General features: G+C 36.9%; 1 protein-coding gene across 1 annotated transcript in view; it reads left to right on the forward strand.

Annotated features, from left to right (window-relative positions):
* The window catches only part of ADGRV1 (adhesion G protein-coupled receptor V1), a 269,547-nt gene that overhangs the window by 91,850 nt on the left and 165,680 nt on the right, over positions 1–12,017 (forward strand). Inside the window, exons 53-62 of the mRNA XM_086866622.1 lie at positions 735–842; positions 1,346–1,598; positions 2,266–2,385; positions 2,563–2,785; positions 3,253–3,457; positions 4,393–4,539; positions 6,869–7,124; positions 9,762–9,970; positions 10,542–10,715; positions 11,142–11,324. Of these exons, the coding sequence (XP_086722748.1) occupies positions 735–842; positions 1,346–1,598; positions 2,266–2,385; positions 2,563–2,785; positions 3,253–3,457; positions 4,393–4,539; positions 6,869–7,124; positions 9,762–9,970; positions 10,542–10,715; positions 11,142–11,324 (1,878 nt within the window). The remainder of the gene's footprint in view (positions 1–734; positions 843–1,345; positions 1,599–2,265; positions 2,386–2,562; positions 2,786–3,252; positions 3,458–4,392; positions 4,540–6,868; positions 7,125–9,761; positions 9,971–10,541; positions 10,716–11,141; positions 11,325–12,017) is intronic.

The following is a 12,017-nucleotide window of genomic DNA, read 5'->3' on the forward strand; positions in this document are numbered from 1 at the left end:
AATGGGGTTAATTTTGCAGTAGCCATGAGGGGACATGGCTGGAACCCAGAGGTTATTCTATTCCACCTCATGTCATTTGCTGGGGACAGAGGGAAAGGGGCCCTCCTGGGGGATGGGGTAGCGTGGGCATGGTTCATGCATTGATGGGCTGTGTGTAGTGAGCATTTTCACACGTGAATCTTTGCCTCTCTTGTACCCTCTCCCACTATTATTGTTGTTTTCACTGTTCATTTTCTCATTGTGTTGCTGTTTTTGGTAAGTTGTCCTTATCTCAGCCTTTGATTTTCACCTTTTGTGCTTCCAATTCTCTTCTCCATCCCACTGCAGAGGGAAAGGAAGAGGCAGCATTTGGAGTGTTTCAATGGGAACACTAAATTGAGAAATACCATTCCTAAACCATGACAGTTATTACAACTTGTTGTCTAATGATTTTTACAGTCGTATTTTGAGGGTGAGATATAATGCTTGGAAATTGTGGAGCAATTAAGTAGTAGAGAATTTTCTGAAAAATGTATAATTAATATTAATTTTGTAAAGTCACCCCACGTATATTTTTTAAATTAAAAATTACATCCATGACAATTTGTGTACATTATTTTATATATGTTTTATATGAAATTTTACAGTTTTTTAAAAGATATGTATGTATAAACTTGAACTGTTTATTGTATATGTGTGTATGTATAAACTTGAACTGACTTCCAAATACCATTTTTGCCACATTTTCCTTGTAGCTACAGACCCTCTCTATTACGGATACCACACTTGTCAAACATTTTGCTGCAGATGAAGAAAACTATTTGATTTTTGTGAGTGATACCACCAGTTTCAGTTCCATCCAGGTTAGAATACACTTACCTTCCATGGCTTTGATGTAGGTAGTTTGGTTTGTTTTCAGTTTTAAATAGGAAGGAAATATAGAACTATAGAAACTGAAATTAATTCCTGAAAAATTAGTTGTGTTTCTGTTACAGATTTATAAGACATAAAATTCTAAACTTGTTTAAATGTTAACAACACTCCTTGCATTAATATGTAATTTTGACTTGGTTTGATTATATTGCTACTGTCATTTCTGTTTTGAAATCCATTACATTCAAGAGCAATAGGAATAGAAATAGCTTCTGACCATAAACCTGTTCATCTGAAGAACAGGCACAGGTACCTGTAGTAAGGTACTTATAGCTGCTTATCAGTGTGCTTCCACCATAATGTAGGATCCACCACAGAAATGAGGAAATCAGCTTGTTATAAGTATTTCCAGTTTTTCATGAAATCACTTTATTTATTTTTCCTTAGTGCTTGTTATAAAATATATAATACAATATATTTTACATTTTTACAGGTTTTCCAGTGGAATAAAGATATATTTGTGCTGCATCATCAACTTCCACTTTACAGAGCTCTGAACATTGCCTTGTTTCCTCGAGGAGGCATTATGTACTTAGTAGTTTCTTTGTCTAATACCAGCCAGAATGTGCTCTTGTACCAGTGGCTGAATAATGAGTTTAGGAATCTTCATCAGTTACCAGTAAAAGAAATAAAACATATGGAGGCCTGGACTTTTGGATCTGATATATATTTAATTGTTGCAAAAGGTATTTAACAGAAAACAGACACTGAGTTTGCTAAGTATATGCTGACTTGTTTGGTAGCAAAGGCATTTGGAGTTTAGATAGAAATTAAAATATTACTGAAGGGTGACAATTTGCTGAAAAGCTTCTTATCAAAGTAATCTGTGTTTTGTCCTTCAGAAAACGAAAGCATTGTGTTTGTTCTCAAATACTTATGAAACTAATGAAATATTTTCCCAAGAACAATAGAAAATAATAACTCCATTCATCTTGCTACTCATTGAAGCCTTTCTAAGCTTTTCTGAGCTTTCTTATACGCAAAGATCATTCTTCAGCAAAGTTCATTTTTATTACAAGTATAACACTTTAAACGTTGCTTTATGTCTGCATCCCTATGACTATTTTGAAGTGTATATTGCAGTCCATAGATTTCTTTGCACTTGACTGTTGTATGCTGGGGTTTTTAGTGTTCTCCTATGTGAATGTGTGCAGAAAAGCCCTTAAATGAAGACATGGAATAAATCATCTAATGTGATATCATGCTATGAAGTTATGCAAGTAAAAAGGAAGATACAATCACCAGCCACTTAGAATTAAAGCTGCCAGTCTCTGCCTTTGACTGGCCACCAGTGTGTGACTTAATTAACAGGTAGCAATATAATGTAGGGTTTGTCATTTTTCTCCTTTGTAGAAACTGGAAATTCTGAAATTCTCATCTGGGAGACAGGACAGTCTACCTTCAGACACTTTCAGTCTCTTCCAGTCTCTGCTGTAAGAAATATCCATGTTTTCATGCCTCCTTCAGGTTTAGGTAAGATTTTATTTATAGTACTGGAATTGAAGAAATATATGCATTCAATTTTCATATTATTTCTCAGATTTTAAGAGATACTTTAACAATTGTGCTTCCAAGGACATTTCTGGTATTACAAGAACTTTTAAGTGTATCACTGAGAATTTCTTTTTTTCTCTTCCTTTCTCAATTTAGTTCACATCCTCATCTCTGGTAAGGACACAACAACACTGTATTCCTGGAACTCAGAAGGGAACCAGTTCTCTCTGACACTGGAAGCTCCCTATGCAGATCATATCACTTCCACTACTGCAAGGTCTCTGAACTCCAGCAAGAGCTTGATTGCTCTTTCTATAGACTCCATCTCCCAGATTTATGAGCTGACAACTATCTCCAACCAGTCAGACTTTATACCTAGGTAGGTTTTTTGGTTTATCTGCTAGATCTTTCATTCCTTTTTCTGTGATAATCTTTTTATTACAGTGGAGAACATTATAGATACCTCTGTGTGTTGTGTTTATTAACACTAGGGAGAATTTTTCACTGGTAGCCTTAGGATAAGCTGAAGTCAAACTTCCCACAATTTGCTTTAAAGAATGGAATAAAAGGACTTGCAGTTAAACTTGGTATTAAAGGTTTCATTTAAGATAAATTAAATTACATTACATTAAAAAGAAATATCAGTTACTATATGTTCTATTGTAATTAAGAAAAAAAAGCAAACCAAACTCTAGTCCTACAACCTTTAAACCTCAGTGACTTACTCAGGAATATCACCAACAATTTCAGCATCAAAAATGCTCTTTAAATTTTCAGTAGTGCTTTTGAAGTTTGTTATTCATATCCTCAGTTTATAATTACTTGATGTGTTTGTTTGTATGCTAGTTCAGGTGAATTGATATTTGAGCCTGGGGACATGGAAGCTGTGATAGCAGTCAATATCCTGGATGACAGCATCCCAGAGGAGGAAGAATGTTTTAAAGTGTGGCTGAAAAACCCTAAAGGAGGTGCAGAGATTGGTGTTCACAGTTTCGTTAACATAATTATTCCTCCTAATGACAATGCCTATGGAGTCATTGCATTTGCTCAGGTAAAACTTTAAAGGTAAATTATTAAAATATGTATATATGATTTCTGAATAACAGAAAGGAAACATACTAGAATTGCATGTGATGCGATTATTTTTCTAAAGTCTTATAGTAACCTGAGACAGAAGGTTTAGCATTGATACTTGGTTATATAGGCAACAGAAACTCAGATCCAGTCTGTCCCTATTGTGGAGTTTTTATAATCCCCTTACATTTAGAATAGCCCATTATTTTATCAGTTTCATTTTGCAGCAACCTAAAAAATTAGTTTTCAGATGGCATATATGATATCATCATAGTCCCTACTAATTGGTTAATCAAGGGAATTAAGTAAAGATTCTTATCCTCTGAAATAGTTAGGCCACAGGATGAGCCCATCTGCCTGAACAAAATAAAAACTAGAGAAAATGTCAGACTGAAGGTATTATTTGGAGTTGTGATTCTTAAATCATCAAATATTGTAGAAGTTACGTAAACAGATATATGAACTAAATGCCTAATAAATATATAAATCACTGAAGAAGAATCATTGAAAGGAAACATTGGATCTAGACTTGTGTGAGGAGGAGGAATTATAGTAAAGTAACAGCAGTAAATGTATGTCTGTCTTGAAAAGTCTACATGTTTGTTATCTGCTTCATATGATTAGGACATAAAATACTGTGCTAAAAAAAAAACCAAAAAACTAACAAAAACCATTCAATTTTTGCCTAGGATGAAGAGGTGTGACATATCAAATTCTTACATTTATGAAATTTGGGTCTGTTGAATATTAAGATATATAAAATGTAATCAATAGACTTGCATTTAGCTGCTGATGAGTAGATTAATTTATTCATGCCCAATGTCTCTGGCCTTCTTTAAATACTCTGTTCCCTAAAGAAACTTTTCTTTCTAAGAAATTAATGCTTTGGTTCTGCTGTTGTATATCTTTCAGAGTTCTTTATTTAAGCAAATTGAAGAAATGGAACAGGACAGCTTGATCACCCTGAATATTGAACGTTTAATAGGAACATATGGACGAGTTACAGTAGAGTGGATTGCTAATGGGAGCATAAGTGATGTGTTTCCAGCTTCAGGAATGGTATTTAATAATATCACTGCTATTGGGGAAGCACTGACTATATTGTCTCAGACAATAGATTAAGATGTACTGAGTGAGAAGGACAGTGCATGTTAGATTGTCCCACTTTTCTCTTAATCCCTGCTTCCGGTCCTTTCCTGTGATTCTAGAGGTTTGTGCTTCTGTCTGGCACATAATACAGTGATATCACTTTAGCACTTCTAGAACCTGATATTGCAGTGCTGTCCAGGCACTGGAAATGTGTATCTGTAGTATCCTATTCCCATCTTTCTTTCTTCCTGCTGTGACACTCAGCTACTGTGTCAAACCATTTGCATAGGTAGGAATTTGTGAGTGTTTGCTTTTTGTCCTGACTTTCTCAATACAATGGAGAATTTAAGTGGCCCAGCAGAATATGACAAGTCCCAGTTTTCTATGTTTCTGAGACTTTGAGATTCCCAGCCATGTTAAGACCCAGTTTTTCCTGTGGTCAAAGCTCCTTATATGTCTTAGGACTGGCAGGAGCCAATTTCTGTAAATCAAAGTCCTCCACCTTGTGGCTGTCTGTAGCAGAAACAAAGCCAAAAAAAAATTAAGAGAAAAATAAATTTACTTGAAATCCAGGCTGCCAAAACAATCATACTGAAATTTTTTAAGTACTCCTTGAGCATTCCAGCTACATACCACACAAGTACACTGCATACCTATGCAGGCAAGAAGAGTCAGAAAAGTATAATGTTAAATGTAAATTTCTATTTGTCCTACACGTTATGTGTAGCCTAAATGTTTATAGATACATCTTCCTTGTTGAAAAAGACCTAATCAAATGGAGGGCCCTTTATTAAATAAATAAATTATTATTAAATAAATCCTGGAGTGATTTTATGATACTTCTCATTGAATTTAATTTGAATTTGAATTTTAAAAAAAAAAATATAGATAGACAAAGTGTGTATCAATCATTTTACCTGAAGAAGAAGAAGAAAAAAAAGTTGAGTAGCCATTTCTTCACATAGCAACAATTTTAATAGGTATTACATGTTCATCCTTCTTTTGATATGGATATATATGGTGTGTTGACCTTACCTGTCTAAAAACCACCAACTAGTTCTCTCTTTCTCCCCCATCTCAGCAGGTTGAGGAGAAAATAAGGTGAAAAATCTTGAGATAAAGGCTGTGTAATAAGAAAAGAAAAAGCCATTGTCTACCTGGATTTTTCCAATGTTTTTGGTGCAGCTTGAAATAGCCTTCTTCTAAATAAACGAATATGTTATTGCTTCCCGCAAGGGAGTGGTGGTAAATAGGTCCTTTTCAAATTGACAATCTGTCACAAGTGTGGTCTCTCAGGGATCAATATTGGGCCCAACAGCGTTTAATATCTTCATAACTGATGTGGGTGATGAGATCAGGTGTACTCTGATGAAATTTGATGATGATACCAAACTTAGTGAGGAAGTGGAGACTTTGGAGAGCCACCCAGTAGGAAAACCTGGGTAGGCTGGAAGATTTATCAGTAACAAGTGTTGCACTGTGAAAAACATAATCCAGGAGTGCAGCACACACTGGCATCTAGCCTGACTGGGGAAAGCGACCTGGGGATCCTGCTGGTTGATAAGCTCAATATAAGAGAACACTGAAACAATCCACCAGGATGTTTCTGGGTTGCATCAACAAGGCCACTCCCAGCAGAGATAAAGCAGTCATTAGCCCACTCTACTGAGCACTTTTTGGGCTACAGTTGGAAATCTGTGGTCAGTTTTGGTCCCAGTTATAGAAAATAGATATGGGCAGGCTGGTGGGGGTCCGGAGCTGGCCACATGTCGACAGACTGGTAAGCCTGTCATATGAGAAAAGGCTGAGAGAACTGTTCAATCTTGAGGGGAGAAGGTTATGGGGAGACCTTATGTTCAGACCGTGTTTCAGTATATGAAAAAGTGGCTACAAAGGAGGAGACTTACTTTTTACAAGGTGTCACATTGAAAAGACAGGGGGTAATGGATGCAAGTTACTCCTGGGGAGATTCCTATTGGACATAAGAGGAAAATTTTTCACCATGAGGAAAGTCATCCATTGGAATAACCCTCCCAGGAAAGTTGTGGGCTCCCCAAAACAGACACTTTTAAGATTGAGCTGGACAGGATGCTGGGCCATCCTGTTTAAACTGTGGTACTCGCAAGAAAGATTGGGCTAGATAATCCTTGTGTTCCCTTCCAACCTCATATTCTATAAGATATGAATGTGTGTATGTACATGGATTTTATAACTGACAGAATTTACTGAATAAAACTTTGGGTTTAACTATGCTGACGAGAAATTTGACTTTTTTCTCCCCCTCCCTCTAAAACTTTAGATTACATTTTCAGAAGGTCAGGCCCTGTCCACAATCACCCTGACAATTCTCGCAGACAGTGTTGCAGAGCTTTCAGAGACGGTGGAAATCACACTCACCCGTGTTACCACTGTGGATGTTCAAGATACCACAAAAGGAGCTGTCATTGATCCTGAAAGGGCAAGAGCTGTACTTAGCATTTTACCCAGTGACTCACCGCATGGTGTGATTGAGTGGCATATGGAGTCCCTCTTTGTTAAAACCACAGAGCCAGAAGGTAAGTCTGTTTCTTGATTCTTAGGAAAGAATGTATGGTTTTGCAAAGTCAGTATTGTTGAAGTTATAACACCGGTTACATATATATATATATATATATATATATATATATATATATATATATATGTATGTATGTATGTGTATGTATATATTCTAGATATATGTATCTCAGCAGTTTTGTATTAGTGTAGCATAAATATCCCTTAAAATATATAACTATGCTATATTTCACATTGCATACATCTCTATTTTCCAGCCATTCTTGTTTGAGAAGTTGTAAATCACTAATGCATAAAATACTTCTGTTTATATAAAAAGCAGAAGATGCCTGTTTAATGGGATTGCTATATTGTTTAAAATAATTTACATAGAAAGACTTTCCTCTTGAAGTGGCTCAAAAAGAAAAGCTTTTTGCTCGGAGGGCTAGGGGAAGGAAGGAAGCAGAGCTGAAGTGAATTCCACTTCAGGATAAAGGTGTTACTTTTCTGCTTGCACTTTCATGTTTGATTTAGTTTTCCTTCCAGGCAAAAGTTGAAAAGGAACTCCCAGGAAGTTGGCCAGAGGAGAATTGCCATCATGCTTAGGCTTCTCTCTCTCCTGGCTCAGGGAGCTAGCTGGCATTCTTTGGGGCTGTTCCTGCAGCTACCTGATGGGCTATTCATACTTGAACAACCCAATTAGAACTTTCTATTTAATATTCTGTCCATATTAGCAAATTAGATATGCAGAAATTACTTTTTGCATCAGAGAATATTATCACAGGCAAAACATTCTAACATGTTCTATTTTAGGTGAATTGCTGTTGCCCATTTTTTAGCACCTAGAAGTAACGTAAAGGGATTCTGTTGATTTCTTACACATTATAAGCATATATGCTTTGAAGTTAGGATTTGAGGACGGTTCCTAGCTTCCAGTGGTTCTACAGTTTGGTTTTGTTTTTTTCCCCAATCTTTAAGTGTTGCATTTTTCATGAATTATACACAAGTGCTATCAGTGAAAGAGTATCGGGTTACAGTAACTGGTTTAAAGTACAAGCCTGTTTACATTTTATGTGTTTCTACTTCTCCAGTCCTAAATGCACCACTTTTAGCCAGCTTAGGTATTTCATAATTTATTGGATAAAATTACAAATCTGCCTTCCCAAAAGGGTGCTGAGCCTGACTGATACAAGTCTATTTAACTTTTTCAATATTTAAGTTGAGGATATCTGACATTTACAGCCAAGATGACTACCCTCAATACCTCTTTCTGTCTCAGAATCAATAGTGATGGCCTAGGCATGAAAGGCCAGGCAAGCTATTGAGATGGAAATTTGGAAACATAACTGAATCAAAGTAGAATTTTCAAAATAATAATCTGTCTATCACACATGAAACTGTATATATTTCATATCTTATTATTCTTCTAGATCCAGTTTTTTAATGCACAGTACCTCCAGATGTAGGTATTGTTTTGTGTGTTCACACCTGTTTTGTGTGCTCCTCTGCTTAAGCCTTTGAATTATCTAAGACCTGTTGTGTCACTGAGCAGAACTGAAGTGGACTATAGCAAGCAGCTTCAGTAGTTAGGTGAGCTGAAAATCAAGCAGTCCAAGGGTTAAAACAGGGCTTCCATAGGGCTCCATCCTAGTTTCAGTTCTCTTCAACATCTTCATGAGAGACTTGGATGCAGGACTCTTAGGAATACCAAGTTTGCTGACAACGTTGAACTGGGAAGAGTTCTTGACTCCCTTGTGGGCAGAGAGGCCCTGAAGAGAGACCTCAACAAATTAGAGACACCTTGACAAATTACAGCACTGAGCAATCCCCAACCATATGAGGTTCAGCAAGGGAAAGTGACAGATTCTGCACCTGGGATGGGGCAACCCTGCATGTATGGACAGTCTGGGGAATGAGATGCTGGAAAGCAGCTCCATGGAAAGGGACCTGGGGGTCCTGGTCAGTGGCAAGTTGAACAGGAGCCAGCAGTGCCCTGGCAGCCAGGAGGGCCAAGCGTGTCCTGGGGGACATCAGGGCCAGCATCTCCAGCCGGGCAAGGGAGGGGATTGTCCTGCTCTGCTCTGCTCCGGGGCAGCCTCAGCTGGAGTGAGAGGGGCAGTTTTGGGTGCCATAGCATTAGAAAGACATTAAGCTATTAGACAGCATGCAGAGGAGGGCCGTGAGGATGGTGAAGGCCATGAGGAGAAGCCATGTGAGGAGTGGCTGAAGTCACTTGGTCTGTTCAGCTTGGACAGGATGAGACTGAGAGGACACCTCATTGCTGTTACAACTTCCTCATGGGGGGAAGAGGAGGGGTGGGCACTGATGGCTGTGCTCTCTGGTGCCCAGTGACAGGACTTGGGTAAATTGCATGAAGCTGAGTTCAGGCAGATTTAGGTTGGATATCAGTAAAATGTTTTTTACCCAGTGCATGGCTGAGCACCAGAACAGGGTCCTCAGGGAAAGTTGTCACATCACCAAGCCTGACAGAGTTCAAGAAGTGCTTGAACAGTTCTCTCAGGCCCATGGTGTGATTCTTGGAGTGTCCTGTGCAGGGCCAGGTGTTGGCTTGATGATCCTGATGGGTTTCTTCTAACTCAGCATATTCTATGGCTATAAAAGAATCATATCTTTAATTTTTTTTCCTCTCCTTACTATAGGGCAGGAGAATTCAACTACTGTTACTCTACTAATTGTTCGACAGCAAGGATTTGTCGGAGATCTTTCCATTCAGTTGAGCACTGCACCAAACTTTGAACTCCCCCCCTCCAACCGAGCAACAGAAAATGAGGATTATATACTGGAAAAGAAAACAGTCATTATGGCAGAGAATGCAACAACAACCTCTGTCATAGTCACTATTTTGCCTGTGAGTAGCCTAACAACTTCTTTAGCTATTAATATCTTCTAAGGAAATGGAAATGGTACTGATTTTATAGTAGTAGTATGACTTAACATTCTAGAAATGTCTGTGCTGGGACTCTTGCGGCCACCTCTTTCAAAAAAACTTTCATACGACTGGGAATGAGACAATTTCTTTGTTTTATTATAGTCTCAAAGTTTACTGATAATAATGAAAAATGAAAAAAAGATTATATATATTCTTTAAATATATTTAGAATGGAGATACTGATTTTCAAATCATGGGTTGGTTTCTGAGATCTAGCTAACTTTCTTTTAGATAGCATAACAGGTGACAGCCAGCACTGCTTTCCACTGTTCTTGCAGATCTGGAATCAGATTTGTCAGCTTTGATTTTAAAATCTCAGCAAAAGTAGTATTTTTCCTCCTTCATATAGTATGAAGGAAGGGATTTGTTATATGGTCCCAAATGCTGAGAAGTTTTGAACAGTGAACAACCTACAAGTAGTCAACTATATTATAAACTTGTAATGTATCAAGAAAAAAAACAAAACCAAAAAAAATCCCTTTTTTTTCAGGACAATATTCCAGAATTACAAGAGGGATTTATAATCAATATTACTGATGTGCAGCTGATCACTTTTTCCTCTGGAGGCCAGCCAAGTGTGAAGAGACTTGGATTAGAAATAGCTGAAATAACAATTGAAGAAAATGATGATGCCAGAGGAATATTTAACTTTAATGTTACAAAGGTAAATAAGTCTGAATTAAAAACATGTAAAGTGGCATTTGAGCAAGACAGTCTGATTTCTCAGATGGCTTCTGAAAGTGTTTGATAGGCTTTATGATACTAAATTGTTCTGGGTAAAATGGCCAGATACCAGACAAACAATTCTTTCTTAAGATGTTTATCACAAATAATATACAACATTTATTATGAATCTGGCAGTGCTGAAACTATTGTCATAAAAAGTGATCTCAGGAAGTCATCTAATACAGATTTTTGCTCAGAACAATGTCAATGCTAAGACCAGATCATTTTAAGTAGTTATGTATTTACCATTTTAAGTAGTTACGTATTTTTTCATTTATTTTTAACTGCAAGTCAACTTGAAAAAAAACCAAGGAAAAAGAAAAAGTTCGTTGAGACACTCTGCAGTTTCATTTTCAATGTACAGGATATCACTGGAGCTGTTGTTGGTTATGAGGTACCACCACCGCAGAATATACTGAAACTCCCAGTTGTTCGACAGGCTGGGAGGTTTGGATCAGCAACTCTGTACTGGGAAGCCATTCATTCAACTGCCAGCTTTGAAGACTTCACACCATCATTTGGAAACCTTACATTTGCAGATGGGCAGGTATTCACTTCCTGAAAGTTTACCTGGCTGGGTTACCAGCTTAATATTTTTTTGTGTGTTTTCCTCTAGCAGAATTTTCACTGAAATCCTATTATTTATGGCCTTATGTACATTAATGATACTCCCAGCTTCAGTTCGTTAACATGGAAAACCAGAATATTTACAAGCATTGACCAAATAGGCTTGTGTGTCTTTGAGACTTCGGCAAGTCAGGACATAACTTCTAATAATAAACCCTTTTACACTGAAAATTTGTAGCAAAATCCATCTACACTAAAAATTCTCAGAATAAGCCTTCTTAGCTTTGTTCTACACATAATTTTAAATTTCTTGGTACACCTTAGACTACTTAGTGTACACAAGGGATTTTGATTTTAAATGAATATAAGCATTCCCTTTGGCAAAGGGAAGGATATATATATAGTGTGCAGAATTTTGACTGAATATTGACAATATTATCAACATACACTTTCTACTGATTACCAAAGCAGAGCAGTCTTCTGGTTTTAAAAAATTAGATTTAAACTGACTGACTTAAAAACCACTACTGAAATTGTATCTTCTTATTATAAATATACAAGCATAAAAAGGAAAACGAACAATTGAGCAATGTCTGTTTATCTATTACTAGATAAAATTTGCCTATTTGAATTTTTTTCAAGCAATTCACATAATACTATAAATGAAACTTTT

Source organism: Cyanistes caeruleus, chromosome Z (genome assembly GCF_971803275.1).
Source record: "Cyanistes caeruleus chromosome Z, bCyaCae1.hap1.1, whole genome shotgun sequence".
Taxonomy (NCBI): domain Eukaryota; kingdom Metazoa; phylum Chordata; class Aves; order Passeriformes; family Paridae; genus Cyanistes; species Cyanistes caeruleus.